At 52.8% G+C, this 24,192-nt stretch overlaps 1 protein-coding gene across 1 annotated transcript in view; it reads left to right on the forward strand.

Annotated features, from left to right (window-relative positions):
* The first annotated feature begins 37 nt into the window (after positions 1-37).
* The window catches only part of MRPS2 (mitochondrial ribosomal protein S2), a 75,999-nt gene continuing 51,844 nt past the window's right edge, over positions 38-24,192 (forward strand). The window contains exon 1 of the mRNA XM_085612870.1: positions 38-468. Within this exon, the coding sequence (XP_085468996.1) occupies positions 426-468 (43 nt within the window). The 5' untranslated portion in view covers positions 38-425. The remainder of the gene's footprint in view (positions 469-24,192) is intronic.

The raw sequence follows: 24,192 nt of genomic DNA on the forward strand, positions 1-24,192 counted from the left end.
TAGGCAAGCTTTACCCCAGCCAATCCCAAGCCACGTTACAGCCTGGGAGCCTAACAACCAATAAACAATACATAACTCCCCAGCCAGTTCTTAGGCGATATTTTGCTTCTCTAATCACATTTCATTACGCTTTTCACACTGCTAAAAATATAATACCTCGTACGTGATTGGTTAATTGCGCGAATCTGGCCCCGGCTGCCCTAGATTTGAGACAGAAGGCCGCTCATAAACTAGTAATGTCATGAACAACGGGTTTGCATCTAACCGTAATATCTTGGGCTTTTTTACGTAGAGGTCACCGAGCATATGTCAAACAATCCTTTGGGGGTTGGAGAAAGCGAGGTTGCAGAAACGGGAAGAGGCTGCGCGTAGGTCGGAAGTGGGCGGCGAGTCCCAGAAGGTTGACCCGTTGGAAGTACGGAAAGATGGCGGCCGCCGCGACCCTGTCCAAGCTTCTGCCGACACCAGGTGAGGCTAAGTTATTGCGACTCTTGGGGACTCTGATAGAGCCTTGGAATGACCCCTGGTGGGGGAGGAGCTAGAATCCTTCACGGAAACCTCAACTCGCTCCCTGCGAGGGAGACGCACACGTGTAGTATCGCCATTATTATTGGGTTCGGCTCCTTGTTTATCACTTTCTCCTTTTACCCTTGTGTCGGCGTGCAGGTGCTTTCTCCGCGCATACTGTTATTGTAATGCTGTAATCATAAAGTTCTAAGACAGTGGTTTAAGTAAATGCAGTGCGCCTGACGTGATTGTGATGTTTCTCTCTTACCATGTGATTACTACACTGTCTGGTAACGAGGATGGGATACAAGGTGCTAATAGTATTCAACATATATCTATCTAGTAGTACGTTTAACTGTTAAGGCCCTGCTCTGCCTCAAACAGAAATCCAGTAACCCTTCTGGCTTATACATTCAAATAATATAGTACGTTTTTGTGGAGAGTCCAGGATTCATTTCAGTCAAGTTATCTGTTAACTGTATATCCACATTTATACTATCTGGTAATGTTTCTTTTTATTATATTTTTACATTTTAGCATTATTATTTAAGAGAAGAAGAAATTAAAATTCCCACTCCATATCTAACATTTTAGCAGTCTTTTTGTTTATTTTTCACTGTTTTAAATTCGTGTGTCCTACATATGTACTTGCACAATTTTTGGTTATCAATTCAAAGTCCTCCGATCTTAGTCTTCTGTATAGCAATCTACTGTGATGTGCATATTACAGGCACCATTTCTTGTTGTTTGTTTGCCACAGATTACAGACATCACTTATATGACGGTTGTAGAAGCACTTCACCAGTGCGGTACATATTTATTTAAATGTCCTCCAAGGATCAGAACTATCGCATAGTCTTTACTCGTCCTTACAGCATCCATTTTAGGACCTCTTCATTCCTACTTCTCATCAATATTTTTTATTAGGTGGGTCAAGTTTGTGCTATTCCCTGATAAAATAACTGAGTTATATCAACATGTTGCTAGCTCCTAGCAGAGGCCTTCGAACTCCCGGTTGATAATTATGATCTTTCCTATTTCCAGGAGCTTGAGTATATCCATTCCAACCTTTTCTCTACCCTGGCTGACTATTTTTATACTACAGCGAACAAGAAGCCACGGGCAAAAATCCAGGCCCAATGGTTTAACAGTAACTGTAGGGCGGCTAAACGTGCTCTTGTCAGGTAGGTTAAAACAGGTTCTCTGTCGAGTATTAGATGGGCTAGACACACCTATAAATGTATAATCTTGGAGTCCAAGTCGGAATGGGAGGCCTTGAGATGGGATAGCATAAAAGAAGCCCTGGAAGGACGCGATTATAGGGCCTTCTGGAACCTAGTTACATCAGGCTCGGTAGCGGGGTCGTCCACTATAATACCTAACCTGAGTGAGGAGGTTTGGATTGCCCACTTTAAGCCTCTCTTCACCCACATGGACACCGCATCTCTAGCAGACGTGGCTTCACCAATGAAGGATACATCTGCTTTAGCGCTATCGGATGTAAACGATTCTGATTATCAACCTTGCACTATCCTCGAAATCCAGGCGGCCCTTAGAAGTCTCTCTTCCGGGAAGGCTCCCGGTTTGGATAGGATACCTGGAGATCTATTTTTGAGTGAACAGAAGGTTTGGGTTCCCTATATTCTGCTTTATTCTAATGCCTATTTACATGGCATGGAGATCCCCCCCCCCCCCCCCCTGACCTGGCGGGGTGCAGAAATCATTCCCATCCATAAGAAGGCTTCCCCACTCGACCCGGCTAATTGCCGCTCTATTAGCCTCATCGACACCTTGCAGAAACTGTTTGCCCGCCTTTTATTATCACGGTTGCAGTGATGATGGACGAACATCACATCCTAACCTCCCTTCAAGCGGGCTTTCGTGCCAAGGTTTCCATAATCAATCAATTGTTCAGACTCCAGCTGGTCTACTGGAAGACAGTGACCATGGGGACTGGTAGTCTTTACTTGATCTTTGTGGATCTTCGATCTGCATTTGACTTGGTACAGAGGGATAAGCTCTGGCCGTTACTGTTAGAGATGGGCGCTCCGGTATATCTGTGCCATTTGTTCAAACGTCTGCACCAAGACACTTTTGCAAGGGTATGGTATGGGAGGAACGGGGAGGTTTCGTCTCCCTTTGCGGTGGAAAGGGGTGTGAGGCAGGGGTGCGTGCTGGCCCCTACGCTCTTTTCCTTGTTCCTTAGCGGTTTGATCGAACATCTAATGGGAGCAAGGGATCTAGATTCTCCTAGTTTAGCAGCCCGCAAGATACCAGCCCTGATGTACGCTGATGATACCCTTTTGTTATCAAAATCCCTTGGTATTCAGCGAACACTGGAGGCGTTTTGCTCCTTTTGTAGATCGAGAAATCTGGAGATTAATCTCTCCAAAACCAAATACATGGTTTTTAATGCAAAATCATCTAATTTTCCAACACGGAACCCTCCAAATGGAGGTGTGGGCAGAGTCTCCACTTTCGACTACTTAGGGGTAACACTCAACGACAGGATGGAATGGGGGTCGCACATGGCTAAGGCAAATATGAAGCTTGCTCAATCGTCTGGCGGTATACTAAAGGTTTATAATGAGTGTTCATTTAAATCCTTGGGTCCGCCAGTGGAAATTTATAAAGCACAGGCGAGAGGTGGGGTGCTCTATGGAGTAGAGCTATGGGGCCATGTCAGCGCCACCTCCCTGTCTACTACTGAGAATAGTTTCATCAGGCGCCTATTGAGACTTCCCCAGAGCACACCCCTGATCCCTTTACGGTTAGATCTAGGTTTGGCCCCCACACAGGAGATCACCTCAAATCGCCCTTTGCTGTACTGGAGGCGGCTCTGGTCTACTCCAGAGCTTCTGAGTTTTAGGGAGGACCTAAGGGATTTTTTGACCATAAGGGGTCTGGGAAAATCCCCTGGCTAAAACGCGTTAAGCAGCTCTGTTATGCATTGGTTAGGGGAGACATGTGGCTTTTCCCCGAGGAAACTTGTGCCCTGACCACCAAGAGGTCGTTGGTCGCCGCACTCGAGCAATATCGAATGGTTCTTATAACATCAAATCCATTTTTGGGTAGGTTGACCAATAGATTTCTGGAGGTCAAGGAAAACTATTTATTTGAGAAACTCCTGGACGATATCCAGCCCTTGCTGGCAAAGAAGTTATATGTCCAATTTAGACATTGAACACTTCCAGTGCGGGCTGTGACAAACAAGTGGTCTAATGTTCCCCATGTACCGAGCTCTTGTCCTGGGTGTGAAAGTGGAGAGGAGACGGATCAGCACGTTCTGCTCTTCTTCCCTTTCTACTCTAAGGCCAGAGCTAAATGGATCGTCCCACTATGTAAGACTAGGGGTCTCAGGGATTATAGGGAGGTATTTCGAATTTTAAAATATGATACTACCCCCTTGATTGTGTTTGCTACCTCCAGATACCTCTTCTCTATGTGGTGCGCAAGAGGCGTCAAAATTAAAAAAAAAAGTTAAATTGTCCGAATTGAGCCATTGTAATTAAGAAGGTACCCTTAACATTATCCAGCGCTGGGACTGACCTATTTTTCTATTTTAATAGCTATAGGATTTTATTACGTTTTTAATCTATTTTAAGACATTTTAGGAGTAATGTCTGTATTTTAAGCGTCCAGCACTGTTGTATAATGTTATGTTCATATTTCAATTATTGTATATATGTGCTTTTATGGTTTTCAGCCGATATTAAAGCTTTTGACTAACTGACAATATTTTTCATCGATCATCCGTGCTTTTCTTCCCTAACCTCCTACTTCTCTTCCCTAGTTCTCACCCCTCATTCCTGCTTCCCATCCATTATTTTTACTTCTCATAACTACTTCCCATCCATAATCACTCCTTTTCACCTATCATCCTTGTGAGAAAGTGGCTCTGTATATACTGTTCCCAAATAGGTACAGGGTGTACAGAGTCCACAGTCCCCAGAGGCTTGGCAGAGGCTAAAGTTAGATATAACCTTACTCTCTAAAGTGGTAGCTTGGTCGAGCGGTAAGGCAGTATCAGAGGACAGTGTAAAGCATTTGTTGTACACACTCAGTCAGCAAATGGTCTCACACACTTAATGACTGAACTCTAGGCCAATGGTTTATATATAGAAAATATATGCTTGTTTTATTTTAGGAACAACAATTGGAATTAAAATATACTTTCTCAGAATGAGATGCTTTATATGAATACTTTTGCAATATGCAATTGACTTTCGAAACAGTTACAAGTGGTTGCAATAGGCAACACTATTTTAAACACAATAATGCATTGAGTTCAATGGAAATTTCATGTTATTTGCCACAGATTACTTTTAGGATTACTTTTGGAATTCCAGGACTGGATCCTAGATTCAGTCCTGGGTCAGAACTTAGAATCAAGTGATGTAAGCCGACTTAAGTACTGTGGTGATTTTTTTTTTTTTTTAAACCTTTATTTTCAAAAGTCAGGACACAGCTATTCAGCCGACAACCCGGAGGTTCGGCAGCATCGATATATAGAAACAGAGATGCGTCCCTAGTACCATGAAAGGAGAAGTGCAAAGGTTCAATTTTAATTAAACACAAAAACGCACAACAAACCCCAGCAAGGCAAGAACACTGAAAGCCCATGATGAGCCCCCCAGGGGAGGCCGGACCCCACTCATCTAACAGTTACAGTACAAAGTAAAGAGGAAGAAGAGGGACTGTAGAGGCCAAAAAGTCCATAAACCATACTGGGCTGGAAAGAAGGTTAGGAGGAAAGCTGTTCCTCGGGAGGATCCAGATCCGGGGCAAGACATATTCCCCCCCTGTATTGATTCCATCGCCCCCAGATGGCGTGCCACTTCCGGGGGCGACCTCTAGCGCAATAGACCGTCTTCTCCCTTAACATACTCCAGTCCATATTTTCTTTCCACGCGGTCAATGTGGGGGGCCCCGCGGAGCCCCACAATCGCGCGATATCTCTCTTAGCGACCATGTTGCCCAGAGTCACCCATTGGGTCTGCGCCGCATTATGATCAGTGGGCCCCCAGACATTCAGGAGACAACACCGCGCTTCCGGCTGCATAGCAATGCCCGTCACCTCCCCCATTACTGCATGGACTCTCCTCCAGAATTCCGTGATGACACCACATTCCCAAATGATATGCAGGAAAGTACCCACCATACCACATCCCCTCCTGCATAGGCCGTCTTCCGAGAATCCCATGTGAACCAGCCTTGGCCCCGTCACATACACTCGATGCAGTATTTTAAGCTGCACCAGCCTCAGACGCGACGGGATCGCAACCTCCTTAGGAGAGGAAACAGCAGACTGCCAATCCTCGTCATCCAACTCGAGGCCATCCCTAGACCACTGGTCCCTCAACCCCAGAAGCATATCCGCCCGGACGTTGATCAGTTTCTTATAGATGAGCGAAATCGTGCTCTCGGGCATATGGCCATCAAGGACCCGGTCCTCCAAAGGAGAGGACTCAGGCACCTTCTCACCCTCTATGAGGACTGATCGGAGGGCGTGACGCACCTGAATATAGCGGAAAAACTCAGATGGCCCCAGCTCATACTCCTTCTGCAACTCTTCAAAGGACTTCACCCTCCCCTTAATCAGGACATCTCCGACCCTGGAGATGCCGATCAAGTCCCATTTGTCAAAGCCTTTTGTGTGCCAAAGCCTACCCAGTCTCTCAGATTCAAACAGTGGGGTAGCGAGGGTGAGCCTATCCTTCCAGCCCAGCGAGTCAGTTGCCATCTTCCACACTCGCACCGCCACAGCAGTGGGCCCCGTGAGGGACGAGTCCAAGGACCGCGAATACAACGCCCTGTAATAGTTACCACCACGCAGCAACCACCTGTCCATGGCATACCCAGGGCTGAGGGCAGGGCCATAAAACCCATGATTAATCGCACTCAGCTGGGTGGCCCAATAGTACCGTCGGATGTCTGGGAGCGCAATGCCCCCGTCGTACCATGGAAGCGTCAACTTTGCAATAGCTATTCGCGGCCGCCCATCCCAAATCAACGTTCGTTGGAGGCCTTCGACCTCCCGAAAGTATTTGGCCGGAACCCAGTCCAAAGTATTCTGCAGTGCGTAGAGGAAGCGGGGAAGCGACATCATTTTGAACAGGGCAGCACGCCCAACGAGGGAGAGCGGCAGCCTCCGCCAGCCTTCAACATCCCGCCTCAGGCGTGCCAGGGGGGGAGCAGGTTCTTCTCATATCGCACAGCAGAGTCCATGGAGATAAAGATCCCCAAATACACGAAGCCCTGCTGAGCGACCTGTATCGAACATGTTCTAGGGATCGGGGGAACCTCGCCACTAAGAACATACAAATATGATTTACTCCAGTTGATAACAAGACCCGAGTTCCTACCAAAAGATGTGAGTACGTCACAGACCACTATAAGTGATTTCTTGGGTGAGGCAAGATACAGCAGGATATCATCGGCATAGAGCGAAATACGGTCCTCGTGTTCAGGCGACCATCTAAGGCCCCGTATATCCGGGTGCCAACGTATCCATGCAGCCAGCGGCTCGAGGGCGAGGGCGAACAACAGAGGCGACAGGGGACAACCCTGCCGGGTACCCCTCCCGAGCTGAAACGGAGTCGACGCCCGACCATTCACCACCACACTCGCAAGTGGCCCCTCATACAGCAACCTCACCCAACTCACAAAACCGTGGCCAAAGCCGAACTTGGTCAGCACGGCCCACAAATATGCCCATTCCACCGTGTCGAATGCCATCGTGGCGTCAAGAGACGCCACAATAGCTGGTTCACGCAGTGTGTCCGCCCTGGCGATTACACCATGAAGGCGCCGAAGATTTAACGCTGTGTTTCGGTGCGGGATGAAGCCGGATTGATCCGGGTGGACCAAGTCACCGAGTACCCTAATCAATCGGGTCGCCAGGATTTTAGCCAGAATTTTCGGCTCTGCGTTAAGAAGTGAGATAGGCCTATATGAAGCGCACTTATCTCGGGGTTTGCCCTCTTTGTGTATAACCACGATCGTCGCCAGTCGCTGGTCCAACGGGAGGGTCCCACTCCCCCGCGCCTCCATAAACATGGCGCGCAGGTGAGGGGCGACCCTATCCGGAAATAGCTTGTACAAATCGACCGGCAAACCGTTCGGTCCCGAGGCCTTACCAGAGTTTAACGCGCGGATAGCCCCCGCCACCTCGTCAACCGTTATGTCACCATCTAGATCTTCCCTATCTATGTCGGAGAGACAGAGCAACTCGATATCACGGAGGAGGTCAGACGAGTCCTCGGGCGGCCTATCCGACACTGAGGCATAGACCCTACAGAAATAGTCCGAGAAACACTGTACAATCCTCTCAGGTTCCACAATCGCCTCTCCCCTCTCTCCCGTCAACTCTGGCACAACTCTATTGACCCGTTCTTTTTTGTCCAGCCAAGCCAGGAGTTTCCCTGCCTTGTCACCAACATCATACAATCGACCCTGCTGCTCCCTACTGAGGGTCTTAGCGGCGTTCGTCACCAGGTCCTTATACTCAGCTTGCTTCAAGCAAAGCTCATGCAGTGAGGACTCTGTAACCTCCTCCTCCAGCGCTCCCTCCAGAGCCGCGATCTCCTCCTCAACCTGCAGAACCTCGCCATCTCTCCGCCGCTTGGCAGCTACTACTAGGGAGAGGGCTTCCCCTCGGAGCACGGTCTTAAATGCTTCCCACAGCGACACTGCCGAGTCCACGGATCCCTGATTATCCTTGAAAAAATTATCTACTTTCTTTACCAGCGCGCTGCGCATCTTGGGGTCTCGGAAATACCACGGGTTGATAGGGGCCACCCTTCCTCCTCCCTCCCGACCTAGATCCAGCCGGATCCACACTGGCGAATGGTCAGATATACCACGCGCCATGTGCCTCGCCTCGGAGACCAATGAGGCATGCGCAGCCAGAGTGAGTAGGTAATCAATCCTGGAGAGACTACCATGTGCCCCGGAGTGGAACGTGTATTGGCTCTGTGTGGGGTGCCGGAGCCTCCAGCAGTCTATCAGGCCAAGCGTGTTTAGGAAGTCTGGGAGCCACCTCTGAGCCCCCCCTGTGTCTCTGGGCGGGTATCTATCCAGCAGGCCGGAGCCAACAGCGTTGAAATCACCTCCCACCACAAGCATACCCCCCGGGAGATCCAGCAGGGCCCTACCCAGATCTGTGAACGTGGAGGCCTGCAGGGCCGGCGGGACATAAACCGAAACTAAAACCAAAGTTCTTCCTTCCCACCTCCCCGCCACCGCCACAAACCTCCCCCTATCATCAACAATGGTGGAGTCCACCTCAAATGGTAGCGAGGCTCTGACTAGGATGCCCACACCCCTGGACCCAGAGGAGAATCCCGAATGTGCTATGAATTTATAACCCTTCCTATTCAGAGCATAGCACGTATTACCAATAAGGTGCGTCTCCTGCAGCAAGGCAACATCCGGCATTGACCGTTTCAAGAATTGCAAAACAATCCCACGCTTAATGCGATCCCCCAAACCATTAACATTCCAGCTTATAACACTTAAACCCCTACCCCCCATCCTCAAACGTAAAGAGGCCCACCCCACTCCCGAAGAGCCACCATGGAACAGTCCTGGAAAGAATCATCATGCCTTGCAGAAATAAACCCCCCAACAACAAACCCAAAATCCCAGAAACCCCCCCCCCCACCCTGCACCCCTGCGGCAGCTTACAAAGCCCCCCTAACTTGCAGTGTGCCTGTCGCCCTACAAAAACCCCAAAAATCTACAAAAAGTACCCTAAGGGAGGAAAAGAGCACCCCTCGTCCTCCCGCCGCCCTCCGCATTGACTGCACTCTATTCAAGTCTTCAAATATAGCCAAATCGAGTCAGACCGGCTCCGAAAAATCAGCCCTGCCCATCCCGGCCACTGTCCCCATCCTCGGCAATGTCCTCCCCTGTCCGTCGTCGGGGCAAAGCGTCCAGCCATTCATCGGCCATAACAGGAGAGTCAAAGAAAAATGTCCGATCTTCGTGCACCACACGTAGTCTGGCAGGGAAGAGCATGGCATACTTCAGATCCCTCTCCCGAAGCCGCCTCTTCACCCCCAGAAAGCCCTGTCTCTGCCTCTGCACCTGCTGGGTGAAGTCCGGGTAGAAATTCACCGACGCGTTCTGGAAGGGTACCGGGCCCGTCACCCTCGATGCTTGCAGGATAGCGTCCCGATCTCGAAAATGAAAGAGCCGAGCGACGATCGGCCTCGGTGGGGCACCCACCTTGGGCCTCCCACCCGGCACTCTATGGGCCCTTTCAACCGCAAAGAACTTTCCAAGACCCTTGGGCTTCAGATGATTAAGCACCAAGTCCTCGACAAGCAGGTCAACCGAAGCCTCATCCGAGGACTCCGGGACCCCGATGACGCGCACTTTGTTGCGCCTGGCCCGGCTCTCAAAATCCTCCAGCCGGCGGGCGGCGAGATCACTCTCGGTCCTCAGCTTACGAACCTCGATCTGCAGTTCCGTGACATCATTGGTGAGGCCCGTGGTCTTGAGGTCCAGGGTCCTAACCCGTTCATTCGTTTTGCCCAAGTCCGCACGGATCAGGTTAACATCCACCAAGATGGCATCCACCTTATGCGCCAGGGCATCAAACTGTCTCCCAATCGAGGTCTGCATCCCTTCGAGCGCGCCCATGACATCCTGTAGTGAGAGCTCCGGGGCCAAAGGCGAGGCCTCCTTCTGGGTATCCGGCGACTGGCTCGACCCACTCGGTGATCCCTTCTGCAGAGCATAGCGGTCCATACTATTGACTTGGGTATAGGCTCCCCGCCTGGTAGACTTAGCCTTCAGCCGATCCACCTCTGCTTTGCCCGACATGGTTGATACCAAGCAGGTCGGTTCGGATAAGACGGGTCCCTCTCAATGAAAGGAATCAGGGGTGATCAGTTCTGCTGTGGGCCATCAGAGTAGCCTGCAGAGCGTCCATAGGGTAATAAAGCCACCAAGAGCTCTCCAGGGGCAGGGCTGACAAAGGGAGAGAAAGCGAAAGTGAAAGGACGGGGACCTCCGTCCGACAGTTCACACCTCGCCTGGCCGTTGTTGTTCAACTAGAAGTCGGGCATCCTGCCAACTCTAGCTCCTGGCATCCCTCGGAGATAGGCCGCAATCTTCCGCCAGGCATAAGTCCGGTTCCCGGTGGGCGATCCGACCGCGGGTAGCATCAATCGCCTCCCTGACAGGTCATCCACACGATGCCATGCATACCGACAGGATTAGAGACAGGATAGTCGACGGAGGGCGCGAGGGTCTCGGGAGCTCAGAGCTCACGCGGCCATCTTGGTCAAGCGCTAGGCTCCTCCCCTCACTGTGATGATTTTTAAACAAGATTTAGCTATTTTAAAAGTTGACAGAAAATATTTCAAAGAAAACAGTCAATGATTCCCTATAGAAGAAAATTCAAGTTGCAGGTACAGTATGTTCTCGTTACTTTTGTAATCCAGTACTGGGTGCCTAGACTCAGTACTGGGACCTTTATCAAAAACAGGTAAGTAATTACGTTTTCAGATATTATACGATTTTTAAAGAATATTTAAAGATTGCAGAAATTGACACTTTTTTTTTTTTTTTGTAAACTTTTTTTATTGAGTTTTGAAAAACATAACAATGCAAGAATATCGGCTGTGCAGATCTGTAGGAACAATTGCGGAGATACATCATTACACTCCCCTTTCATATACAAACAGCAGTTCGATTTCATGGCAGCAGACCACAGCAAGTCCCCCCATCCGGAGCCCACCCGTCTCATCCGCCCGTGCCCATCGAAGGGAAATGACTCAGTCAGGACTCCTCAACCATCTGCAGCGGGCACCCCCATTTTTGGCACAGCTCCACTAATGCAGCCCGCCCAGCGAGCACTCACTCCCCCCAATTCCCGCAGGGAGGACCATCAGAGCTACCCCACTCCCGTGGGTACTATTCCGGAGCTGGCATGCGGTGGAGAAGCGCACGGGAGGTTAGCAATATAGGTCTTGTAGGGGCCCCAGATATCCTTGGGACGCGCAACTGCAGGGAGGAGACTGGCATATATCTCGCTGTTTGTGCTGCAATAAGCCATAGACGTGAGCCATGTCCCGGCCGTGGGGGCCGACCTACCGCCCCAATGTTTTGCCACCTCCCTCTTGGCGAGTAGCAGGCCCAGGGAGGCAAGCCTGCGGACGCCCTTGGGGAAGTTCACTGTATAGCCCAGCAATGCAACCTCCGGAGTGGGAACCAGCGTGAGCTCCAACATAGCGCCAAGGATCTCGTGGATCTGCGTCCAATATGGTTGCAGTCTGGGGCACGTCCAGGACAGGTGTGCAAAGTCAGCGTGTGGAGCAGCGCATTTCCAACATGTGTGCGGGCGCGCAGGGTCAATGGCGTGGAGCCCAGCTGGGGTCATGTAGCAGCGGCGAAGAAATTTATAATGGAGGAGCTTATGCCGACTATTTAGCGAGATCGCCTTAGTGACTTTGCAGCAAGCGGTCCATTGTTCATCTGTGATCGGTCTACCCAAGTCCGCCTCCCAGGCCGCTCTCAACCTGCCATCCTCACATGGAACCAGCGCCGCGCATGCCTTGTACAGCTTAGATACCATATGGGCACCCGAGTCGTTGTCAATGAGGAGAGTTAGAGGCTCAAAGGATGCTGGCTCGAGAGGGAATCCTGTCTGAACGAGCCGCACAATAAAGCCGGCGCAGGACAAATTTGTCCATGAACGTGGCCTCACTGAAGCGCTCCTCCTCCGAGACCGAAAATATGTGGCCCCCCGGGTAGAGGTCCCCGGCCGTAGCAAGGTGAAACTTGGTCAATGTACGCTGAACCAGAGCCTCCCCCGTGCCAGACAGCAAGCCGGGATTAGGAAGTGGAAGAGAAGAGGAGTAAAGGAGGGGCTGGGCTAGATGGCGAGTAAGACGGTGCCACGCCCAACTTGTGGTGGACACCGTTTGGATATCAACTGGGTCTCGGGGGACCCCCTTTGGCAACACCGCCGCTAACCGGCCCGGGAGAACGAAATCCGCCTCGGGACGCAGGAACGGAATACGAGCGTCAGGGTGGTACCAGGCATAGGCGTGCGCACATTGCGCCACCAGATAATACAAATACAGATCCGGTACCCCGAGGCCGCCCCTATCAGGAGGGAGCATGAGGGTCTTCCAACCAATCCGGGGGTGCTTCCCGCCCCATACCAGCCTGATCAGCTGGGATCGCAACGCGGTGAAGAAGGCCCGGGTGATGGGGACGGGGATATTATTGAAGAGGTATAAAAATCTAGGGAGAACTATCATTTTTATGATTGCAATTCTGGCCGACATAGACAGCGGGAGTCTCAACCATCCCTCCACCTGTGTCTCCAGCCTGTCCAAAGCGCGGCCATAGTTGAGGCGAATAAGTTCGTCCGTGTTGAGATGGATCTGCACACCCAGGTACCGAACCGAGTCAGAGCACCACTCCAATGGGTACTCGCACTGCCATGGGGAGGTGCTGCTGGTTAAGGGGAAGATGACGGACTTATGCCAGTTGATGCCCAGCCCGGAGTGTGCGCCGAAGCGGAGAATCTCCCGTATCAGGGGGGCAAGGTTGATCTGCGGTTCTCTTACATACAGTATGGTGTCGTCTGCGTAGAGGGACGCTAGCAATGGACCCGTCCGGAACTGGAGACCCCTGTGGAGGTGGCGCTCCTGGAAATGTCGGATCAAGGGGTCCATGGCCAAAATGAACAAGAGTGGTGAGAGTGGGCAGCCCTGCCGCGTACCACGCGTTAAAGAGAAGGGACAGGACAGCGTGCCATTGATACGCAATCGGGCCGTGGGGCGGCTATACAAAAGCCTCGTAGTGGCAAGGAAGGTCTCCGGCATGCCCATACGTTGCATGACGGCGAGAAAGAAAGGCCATTCTAGAGTGTCGAAGGCCTTTTCGGTATCCAGGAGGACCGCCGCAGCCGGCGTGGCAGGGTTAATTCTGTGGAGGACCGTAAAAAGCGTTCGCAGATTTAAAGACGTAGAGCGACGCGGGACAAAGCCCGATTGGACGGGCGAAATGATAAATTCCATCAATTGAGAGAGCCTGTTGGCCACTATCTTTGCCAGGATCTTGTAGTCGAAGTTTAAAAGGGAGAGGGGCCGATAGGAACTACACAACGTCGGGTCCTTGTTTGGTTTTGGAAGGAGAACTATCACCGCTTCGCTGAGGGTGGCCGGCAGGGAGCCGCGCTCCAGCGCCTCCGCATACACCTCTATCAGTTGTGGCGCCAGCTGATCAGAGAACGCCTTATAAAAATCCCCAGAGAAGCCATCTAGGCCGGGGGCCGTGGACCCGCGAAGCACCTTAATCGCCCCGCGCACCTCCGCCACAGTAATAGGCTCAGCCATGAACTCCTGCATGCCCTTATCGAGGAACACAAGCGCGATTTCGGACAAGTAGGCCGCACGAGCGGCTGTGGATTCCCCCAACTTGGTCTTGTATAGGTCGGAGAAGTAGGACAGGAATTCGTCTCTGATCGCTGTGGGAGTTGTGCGGAGCGAGCCATCCACGCCCCTCACCTCAACTATCAAGGATCTACCATACGGAGGCCTCAAAGCCTGAGCCAGTGTGCGTCCCGGTCTATCTCCCTCACCATATCTACGCGCCGTCTGGTACTTCCCAAGGTACAGTATCTCCCTGTCTGCAGCCTCCCGGAAGTCAGTCAGGAGGCGAAGACGCCTAGCAGAGACGTCCCCGTCCAGCCCGCGCTGCGCTTCAGCGTCAGTCAACTCTAGCTGTGCCTCCAGTTGCTTAATGGTTGCGCGTAGTGCCTTCAGGACCCCAGAGTGCTTGGCTATGCAAACCCCCCTGATGTAGGCCTTAAACCCCTCCCAGAGCGCAGCCTGTGAGTCTACAGACCCTGTGTTAATCGTGAAGTAGTCCTCTATTGCTTCGGAAATCTCGTGGACAAATAAGTCATCCAGCAGCGCTCTCCCAGGGAATCGCCACTGCCGCTCAAAACCCTCGGGGCGTGGGACATCCAAGCGGAGCAAGACAGGGGAGTGGTCTGAGTACGTTCTAGGGAGAGTAAGGAGCCCACCAAACCATGGGGACAGGCCCGGGGACAGCAGCCAATAGTCAAGTCTGGTCCAAGTGTTGTGTTGCCCCGAGAAATGTGTGTAGTCAGTGGTGTTTGGGTTGCGCCTGCGCCAAATATCTACTAGGGAGAACTGTTGACAGAGGTCCGCAAGAGCGCGCCGCGCCCTGGGCTTGGAAGGAGCAGCCCCAGATGTACTATCCAAAGCTGCATCTAGCAATAAGTTAAAGTCGCCGCCAAGAATGAGGCCCGCAGGTTCAAGCGCCGCAAGCTGGGCAGACAGTGCGTGGAAAAATTCCGGGGAATCAGTGTTCGGGGCATACACACATACCAGGATGATCGCATGACCCATCAACACCCCCCGTACTATGCAGAAGCGACCCTCAGGATCTCCCCGGAACAGCTGGCAGTGAAACGGGACTCTCCTGTGAATCAGCACCGCGGTGCCTCGGGCGTAATTGCTAAAATTGGAGAAGTATCTGTGGGCGCCCCAGGAAGCTGCAAAGCGAGCGGGAACAGAGGTGTGTAAATGCGTTTCCTGCAGGAAGGCAATGTCGACCCTGTGCCGATTCAGATAGTGTAGTACCTGCCTACATTTCCGTTGATTGTTCAGGCCTCTGACGTTCCATGACATGAGTGAAAGATCCTGGGGGGCTTCATGTAAGCCTATGTGTACTGTTGCTGCCATATCCCTAACAATGAGAGCAGGAAAGCAGAAGCGTCTCCGTGTATTCGCAAAGTTACAATCTGATCAGCCATGTGAAGAATATCCAAACTACCCATCCCATCCCCCCACCCCCCACCCAGCCACATCACGCAAACGTGAGGCAATCCCCAACCTGTGGAAGAAAAGCGAAGTGTCAAATAGCAAAACCAGTGATATACAAGTAAACAAAAAATAGGCATTGTAGGTCCCGGCGGTGTCAACCAAAGGGGAATGGCAACGACCCGCCGCCGACCCAGCGCCACAGTAAAAACAAAGACATAGCAAAGTGTCTCAAACGATCCCATTGCAAACAGACAGAAAAAGAAGTCAAAGCTGCGTTGCGGGCACCGACTCAGCCAGGCCCAGAGCCGGAGAACAGGTCCTGGCTAAGCGCAGCACCACTGTGCGGTGGAGTGTGTCCATCCTCATCGCCCCCCGAAGGGCCCCTGCGTGGTTTATATGTTCGGCAGAACTCCTGCACCGCAGTAGGATTGTCAAATATACGCGGTCGGCCATCGATGTCAACCCTCAACCGGGCCGGATACAGCATACCGTACTTGAGGCCCAGATTGCGGAGCGCAGCTTTCGCCCCAACATATTTACGCCTAGCCTCCTGTACCATGGCGGTGAAATCAGGGTAGAACGAGAGTCTCGAGCCCTGCCAGGTGATCTCGCCCTTCTCCCTGGCCAGCCTCAGGGCCGTGTCCCGGTCTCGGAAGTTCATGATCCGGGCTATCAGAGGGCGGGGAGGGAGCCCCGGGTTAGGTCGCGGCCCAAGTGAGCGGTGCGCCCTCTCAACCACAAAGCCCGGTGTGAAGGAGTCTCTCCCAAAAATGTCCGATAACAGTTGCTCAACAAAAACATCCAGTCTGCCGGTAGCCGTGGATTCAGGAAGCCCAGTGATTCGGACGTTATTGCGCCGACTGCGCGATTCCAAGTCCTCGTTCTTGATGGCCACTTCCTTTAGTATGCGCTCCAGCCGGTCTAGGCGTTTAGTGTCCTGCGCTGCGCTATCTTCCACCGCAGATATCCGGTTCTCGGCCTCCCCCAAACGCTTATCGTGGGCCTGGACCTTCGCTCCCATCGTTTCTAACGTTTTGTTCAGGGCATCAAAGCGCCCATCGAGGGCCCTGAATCCAGCACGCATCTCTTGAAGCCATTCAGGGGGTGGAGCGGCAGCCGCCGGGCCAGCGGACTGGCCTCCAGCAGGGTCCGACATGTCTGGGCGTTGGTCCGCAGGCTGATCGTGGAGCCTCTCAAAGGGCAGAGTCTTTTGTTTGGGGTCCTTTCGTCCCATGCCCCCACCAGGAACGACTGCCAGTTGCGGGAAGGGTGCCAACAGGCGGATCCAGGGCACTGGGACGATGACCAGGAAGGGGAAACGGCTCCACCACCTCTTCGGCCCGCAGCGCGGGCGACGTAGCGGTCCCCCGCCAGCACCGGCCACGCGTCCAACCGGGCCCGGGAACCAGCACAGGCCGCACCGCCACCAGATGTCCTCCTCGCGCCGAAGACCAGGGGCCGCCTCTCAGGGGGCCCGAGACACGGACCAATCCGGGCGACAGCAGGCACGGCTAGGCGACTCAGGACCGGGGAGAGGGCGTCCGGACGGCGCAGGCCGCGAACCCCAGGGGCGGCCGAGAAGGTCCCAGGGAAGGGGGGCAGAGGCGGCCCGGGCGCAGAGGTCCGCGCAGATCCCCTCCAGACCACCCCCACCGCCAGTCAGCCGTGTCGTCGCTCCCTCAGGCCCCCCAGACCGCAACAGCGCGGGGAACCCGAGTGGGGCCAGCAATGGAGGAGGCGGCCGCGGCGCCGAGCAACGGCCCAACGCCCGACCCGCCTCAGGCCAACGGCGGCGAAGGGGGCGAAGCGGGCCCACACCAGACCCCGCCCCAGCGCCCAGACCCCCCCCCCAGTTACCCCCCGGCCACCCGCATCACCGTCGGCCGCCACCGCCGCACTAACCTCCCCGGCCGCCGAGTCAGGCCGCCATCTTGGGCATCGGGTCCGCTAGGCCCCGGCGTTCTTGGGTCGCTCCGGGCGCTGTCGGGGCCGGATCACCACTCCAGGCTGTTGCGGGAGAGCAGGGGAGTCAGCGCCGGGTCCGGGCAGCCTTCGCCCGCATCAGGATGTCGGGAAAAACAGATTTGGCGCTGAGTCGACCACGGAGCTTCAACACCGCGCGGCCATCTCAGCCCGCGGCTTGGCCACGCCCCCGCAGAAATTGACACTTAGAAGAAATTTCACAGAAAAACAGTCAATGATTTCCTATGGGAGAAAATTGGGTTACTGGTAAGTACAGTTGTAAGTATTTTTCAGAGTCCGTGCTGGGCACCAAGATCCAGCACTGGGAGCTCACCTAAGAGCAGGTGAGTATTTTCGTTTTCGTTACTCGGCTGATTTTTGGTGAATATTTTAAGATTTGAAAAGTCCACACTTAGAAGAAATTTCAGGAAAAAGGCAGTCAATGTTACCCTATGAAGAAAATAGAGTTATCGGTTTAAAGGTAAGTACTCGACTGGCAGAGTTGAGGTTCTGGGCATAGACTCAGGGGTCCACCAGGGTCAGGTAGGTACAGTTGGTTCACCCTCAGCGACTCTAGGGCGGCCGGGTGCAGAGAGAGTTAGGCCCAATGTTATCCTATGAGGGATAGAGGGGCCTTGGTTGGTGGCTGCTGACCAGCAAGCCACGCGGCTGTGGGAGCTGGGCTCCTGGTCACTTACTCAGGGCAAGTGGGGAAGTAGGTAGGTGTAGAGGTTGCACTGCCAGGGCCACTCGGGCGGCTTGGTGCAGGGTGTTTTGAGCCTTCGGGCGCTCAATTGGTTTCAATGGGAAATCTACGGTTTAGAAAAAGACTGCAAGCTCGGGGACGAGGATTCTTCAGGTGCCACCACCACTTCGAGAGGTAAGTTGGGTAGTTGGAGGATAGGTAGGTACCCCGGGATTGGGCACAGGGGGCCGCGGGCGCTGCGTGCAGGGGTGCCTTTTGGTGTCGGGAAATCTTACCCTCTGTTGATCGCGGTAGGGGGGGAACCTTGTTCTGAGGCTGCAGGCTTCTTCAGGAGTGTCGAGGGAGGTCCTTGGGTGCCGGACTCGGGGTCACAGTCGCCGTGGGGTCGTCCTCGTGGTCTTTGTTCACTCTGGCACTGGCCAGGCTTGGTTGGTGCAGAGTGTGCTGGGTTCGCGGTTCCGGGCTGCTGCCAGGGATTAGAAGTAGGTTTTGAGTAGAGCCTCTACTCATGGGAGTCCCAGGGGCTTAGAGCCAAAAGGTAGCCAGGTCCTCCGGGGTTTGTGAGGTTGCTGGCCACAAGCAGTTGGAGCAGGTTCTAGGGTCGACGGGCCGGTAGGGCTGGGTCCAAAGCAGTTGGTGTCGTCGTCTTCTTAGCAGCTGCAGGGCAGGTCGTCTTTCTTCTTGCTCTTCTTTTTATTCTGGAATCTGGGGAAGGAAGGTTCAGGGTGCCCCTAAATACTAGATTTAGGGGTGTTACAGGTAGGTGAAGGGCAGGGGCCAATGGGTCCCTGTCCTGGGGTGGGTACACCCCCTATCCTGCCACTCTCCTGTGGGAGGGGGCAGGAGCCTAGTCCTGATTGGGCAGGGCTTCCCATCTTCAAGATGGCGAGAGCCCTGAGATGTGCTTCACCTCGCCTCCCCCGCCTGAGGGGTGGGGTTGGCAGGCTGGCACATCCCCTGTCCTTATGTGGGGTTTCCGACCAAGCTTCCCGCCAGAGTGGGGGGTTGCAGTGGCCTGGGGAAGCTCACAGAGGCGGCATGCCTTTGAAGCTTCCCCCTGCCCATCCTGGGGGAGGAGATTTATCACCTCGCCCAGGATGTGCATTGTTGCGGACCCAGGAGAGCAGGGGCTCTCCTACCCAGGGGTCCAGCAACATGTCTGCTGTGTGGCAGCCTAGGCAGCCTCAGATCAGACGTGGATTGTTGGTTTAGGTTTCAGAGGGCCTCTCTAAGATGCCCTCTGTGGTGCTTGGTACATTAAATCCCACACTGGCATCAGTGTGGATTTAATGTGCTGAGCAGTTTGATACCAAACTTCTCAGTCTTCATTGCTGCCATTATGGTGCTGTGGAGTTCGTGTTTGACAAGCTCACAACACCATATGCTCTTAGATGGCAGCACTGCACTTACAGGACCCAGGAATGGACCTGGGTACTGTAGGGGCACAGGGCCCCTGCCTCTGTGCCCACACCACTGGCATAGGGCACCCAGCTAGAGGGGTGGCTGATGTATGCCAGGGCAGTGTAGGTTGTGGGCATGGCACACAGGGATGTGTGCCATGTCGACTCTGTTTTGTCTTGTATCCAGACACTCAGCCTGCAAGAGAAGTGTGTGTGTGTTAGGGCACAGGGCCTCTAAGGGTGGCACAATGAGTGCTGCAGCCCTTAGAGGCCTTCCCTGGTCACAAGGCCCTGGGTACCTAGGGTACCATTTACCAGGGGCTGACATGTGGCCAGGGTTTGCCAATTTGGGTTTTGGCTGTTAGGCAGTTTTTAGGGAAGGAACTCAGGCCCTGGGCACCTGATTGGCAGGAGCCCAGGGCACAACAAGGAAAAGTGCATCAGATATTAGGCAAAAAGGGGGGGGGGGGGGTTATTGCAACAGAAACCCACTTTCTTACACAAGCCCCCCCCCCCCCCATCCCAAAGGCCAATGCTGGGAGAGTCTACCTAGTCTTTCAGACGAGGAAGAGTTGGGGAAGTGGTTTGAAAGTTGCAGTGCCTACTCTGCCTTGTATACTTCTGTCCAGGCTAGTCCCTTTGGGGAGCTGGCCTGTCTTCTCAGTTTCAGGACCTAACTCCCAAGGCTCCTCTCCTTGTCTTTTAGTGTCCTTGTCCCATCTTTTTATTTTGGGTTTAGAGGTGCATACCTCTGTTATTTCTAACTTAGCCAGGGCTAGGCCCAGCTTACCCACAGAGGTTACCCACAGCTTGAGCAACCCCACCATGACCAATAAGGTCAGGGGGCCTGCCTTGCTATTTGGCAGGGGGTTAGGCCACCATGCCAAGGATAGGGCTGCCATGAAGGCTAACACCCAGCAGAGGCTGCTGACAGCTGTCAGTGCCCAGAACCACACCTTTAGCTCCTGACTGGTAAGTGAAGGAGCTATCTTATAGGTCTCCTTGGGCCCTGGCTGTTGCTCTGTTTGAGGATGTGGGGCCACTACTCTTTGTAGGGAACACCCCTTCTCCACCCTTTGTTCTGCCATCTGAGGAGCCACTAACTCAGGCTGGACAGTTACCTGACTAGTCAGGTCTTGTTGTTGGTTAGGGGGGGCTGTACCAGTGCCATTGTTGGAGTTTTCCCTCACTGGGATAGAATCTCCCTGGCTCTCTGGAACTGTGGCTAACAGTTGCCCACCTTTCCTACCCTGTTTCTTCTCACTCTTTTGGGACTCAGCTGCACTGACTGCAGGTTGAGCCCCCACAGGTTCTTTGGGCGAGGCCTGGCATTGGACCAGCACCTCTTTGGCTCAGTTCCACATCTAAGTGATAATTTCTCAAGAGACAAACAATCAAGGGGAAGGTTTTCACTGACTATCACTTTTCTCCATCTAAGGGACCCAGCTGTGGCTAGGGGCACTATAGCCACTGGCCTAACAGTGTCTCCCCCTGGGACAGTCCTTACCCTTCTTGTTTCCCCTGGGACATACTGGTGTGGGAATACCAACCTGTCATGTACCCCAGAGTGACTGGCACAGGTATCTCTCAGGGCAGTGGCTGGGATTCCATTCAGCAGTAAGTGGTCGAAGTGTCTACCCCCCTCTGGGATCTCCAGCTTGCTTCTTGGGCCCATTCCCCAGTTGAAAGCTAGGAGGACTTCCTCATCTGAGGACCCCCCTCCCAAGCTACGCTGGCAACCCCAGGGGCTACACTAGTCACCCCTGGAGCTGTACTAGGGATCTTGTTTTTAGGACAGCTAGAGTCCTGGGTGTGGTGTCCAGACTTCTGACAGTTGAAACACCATATTCTGTTAGGATCCCAACTCTTACCTTGGTACCCTGGTTTAGTTTGTGAGGTGTCTTTGGGCCCACCCTCCTGGTCAGGTTTTTGGGGGGTTACCTGGGACTCCTTACTTTTATCCACAAGGGGTTCACTCTCTTTCTTCTGGGGAGGCTTTGGGACCCCTTTGTTTTGGTCACTCCCAGTGGACGTCCTAGTCACCCTAGTCTTGACCCAGTGGTCTGCCTTTTTTTCCCAATTCTTGGGGAGAAATTAGACCTAGGTCTATCAAATGCTGATGCAACTTTTCATTTGTGCAGTTACTTAATATATGTTCCTTTATGAATAAATTGTACAATCCAGTAAAATCCTGCACACCATGTCCAGCTAACCAACCATCCAGTGTCTTTACTGAGAAGTCTAGTGAGTCAATCCAGGACTGGGTCTGGGTTTTGTGAGCCCCCCTGAATCTAATTCTATACTCCTCAGTAGTGAATCCAAATCCCTCAATCGGAGCCTTCCTCATGAAGTCAGAGGATCCTGCCTCTGGCCCAGAGAGGGTCAGAAGCCTGTATCTGCAGTTACCAGAGAACAGTTCCCACAGGAGTGCCCCCCCAGAGAGGTTTCTTTACTCTTCTTATTTCACAAGCCCTCTCAAAGGCTGTGAACCATTTGGTGATGTCATCACCTTCCTCAAATTTGAGGACAATCCCTTTGGGGATTTTAGGTTCAGAAGTTTCCTCCCTGTCCTTGTTTTTATTATTGCTGCCACCATTGATGGGTGCTAAACCCATCTCTCTCCTTTCTTTTTCTAGAGCCAGGAACCTGAACTCTAGCTCTACTCTTTTGGCCAGCCTTGCTAAAAGGCTGTCCTCTTCACTGGTGGTTCCCCCAGTGATCTCTCTGGTACCAGAGTCACCTGTGTGATCTCTAGGTCCCCAGATGCTAATTCTTGGATTGAAGGGTATGGGTGCCCTCTCCTCCCTAGGGAGTAGTATAGGGGGGTTATTATCCACCTCCTCTTCTTCCCCTTCCTCATCTGACTGGCCATCACCATGTTCAGATGGGTGGTCCTTAGCATACTCAGCCAAGAGCTCCTGGAGCCCTAGTTTGATTGGATGCAGGTCCATTGGTATATTTTTGAGTTTGCATAGGGACCTCAATTCCTTGAAAGACAAGTGTAAGTAAGGTGTGAGGTCGAGCTCCTCCACCAGGTCCATGTTATTATTTTCACTAATAGCTGGGTTTGTTTGAGTCATTCTAACCTGACGGTTCTAATCCTCTACCCTGACTATAGTGACTTTTATTTTTCTAAAATTCTAATGGGACTTAAGCAAGGCCCTAGCAAGACTTTTAGTAATTTTGGAAAAGACCAATCAGAATTCTAAAGGCAATTTTAAGAGTTGTCGTGTGATCAGATGGTAACCAAGTAGTCCAACAAATGCAAGTTTGTATCCCACCGCTGATCCACCAATGTGAGAAAGTGGCTCTGTATATACTGTGCCCAAATAGGTACAGGGTGTACAGAGTCCACAGTCCCCAGAGGCTTGGCAGAGGCTAAAGTTAGATATAACCTTACTCTCTAAAGTGGTAGCTTGGTCGAGACGTAAGGCAGTATCAGAGGACAGTGTAAAGCATTTGTTGTACACACTCAGTCAGCAAATGGTCTCACACACTCAATAACTGAACTCTAGGCCAATGGTTTATATATAAAAAATATTTGCTTGTTTTATTTTAGAACCAACAATTTGAATTAAAATATACTTTCTCAGAATGAGATGCTTTATATAAATACTTTTGCAATATGCAATTGACTTTTGTAAACAGTTGCAATAGGCAACACTATTTTAAACACATTAGTGCATTGAGTTCAATGGAAGTTTCATGTTATTTGCCACAGATTACTTTTAGGATTACTTTTGGAATTCCAGGACTGGATCCTAGATTCAGTCCTGGGTCAGTACTTAGAATCAAGTGATGAAAGCCGACTTAATTACTGTGATGATTTTTAAACAATATTGAGCTATTTTAAAAGTTGACACTTAGAAAATATTTCAAAGAAAACAGTCAATGATTCCCTATGGAAGAAAATTCAAGTTGCAGGTACAGAGCGACCACTGCGCCTCTGGCCTGGTTGCCCCCTCGCTCCTCTACGCTCCTGCTCCAGAGCTCCTTGCTGAGTGTGATCTTCAGCGCCGCCGATAGCAGCGCCCCAGCCGCCGCAGGGCCGCCCGCTCAGCCTGATCTCGTTTTCCCGCTTCCTGCCTGCGGCCCCGCCCCCTCGCCAGATGATTGGTGGACGCGACCCCGCCTCCCAGCTGACCCGCCCTCCCGGATCCCTTCTTATGTCGCTCCCTCAGCGACCGCGCGCAGCGGGAGCACCGACTGAGCGCCAAAGGTAAGCCCGTCTGCGCCTGGACCGCGCCCAGTGCCAGGACCCCTGGCCCCCGCAGACCCCAGCCCACCCGCCGGACCTACGACGCCACCGAACTCTACGCACTCAACGCCGGAAGAATCCCGGGGTGCTACCGAGCCACCCCGAGACGCACCCACGGACCCTTCTGCTGCAACACCTGCAAGTTCACCTGCATACGGACCTGCACCACTCCAGCAGTGCTCAAGACCTCGACGAGCAACAGCAGCAGCCACCTAAAGTGCATCCTGCTCAACACCCGCTCCGTCCACAGACACGCCGTCGAGCTCTGGAACCTGCTCGACACTACTTCACCAGACGTCGCCTTCCTCACGGAAACCTGGATGAACGCCTCTTCAGCGCCCGCCATCGCCATCCCAGACGGCTACAAGATCATCCGAAAGGACCGCATTAACCACACCGGAGGAGGCATCGCCATCGTCCACAGGAACACCATCCGCATCACGACCAACACCGACTACACCCTCGCAACCGCCGAGCACCTGCACTTTCAGGTCCACATCAACCCCAAGACCACCCTCAGAGGCACCCTCATCTACAGAC

This window comes from Triturus cristatus, chromosome 1_2, assembly GCF_964204655.1.
Source record: "Triturus cristatus chromosome 1_2, aTriCri1.1, whole genome shotgun sequence".
Classification (NCBI taxonomy): Eukaryota; Metazoa; Chordata; class Amphibia; order Caudata; family Salamandridae; genus Triturus; species Triturus cristatus.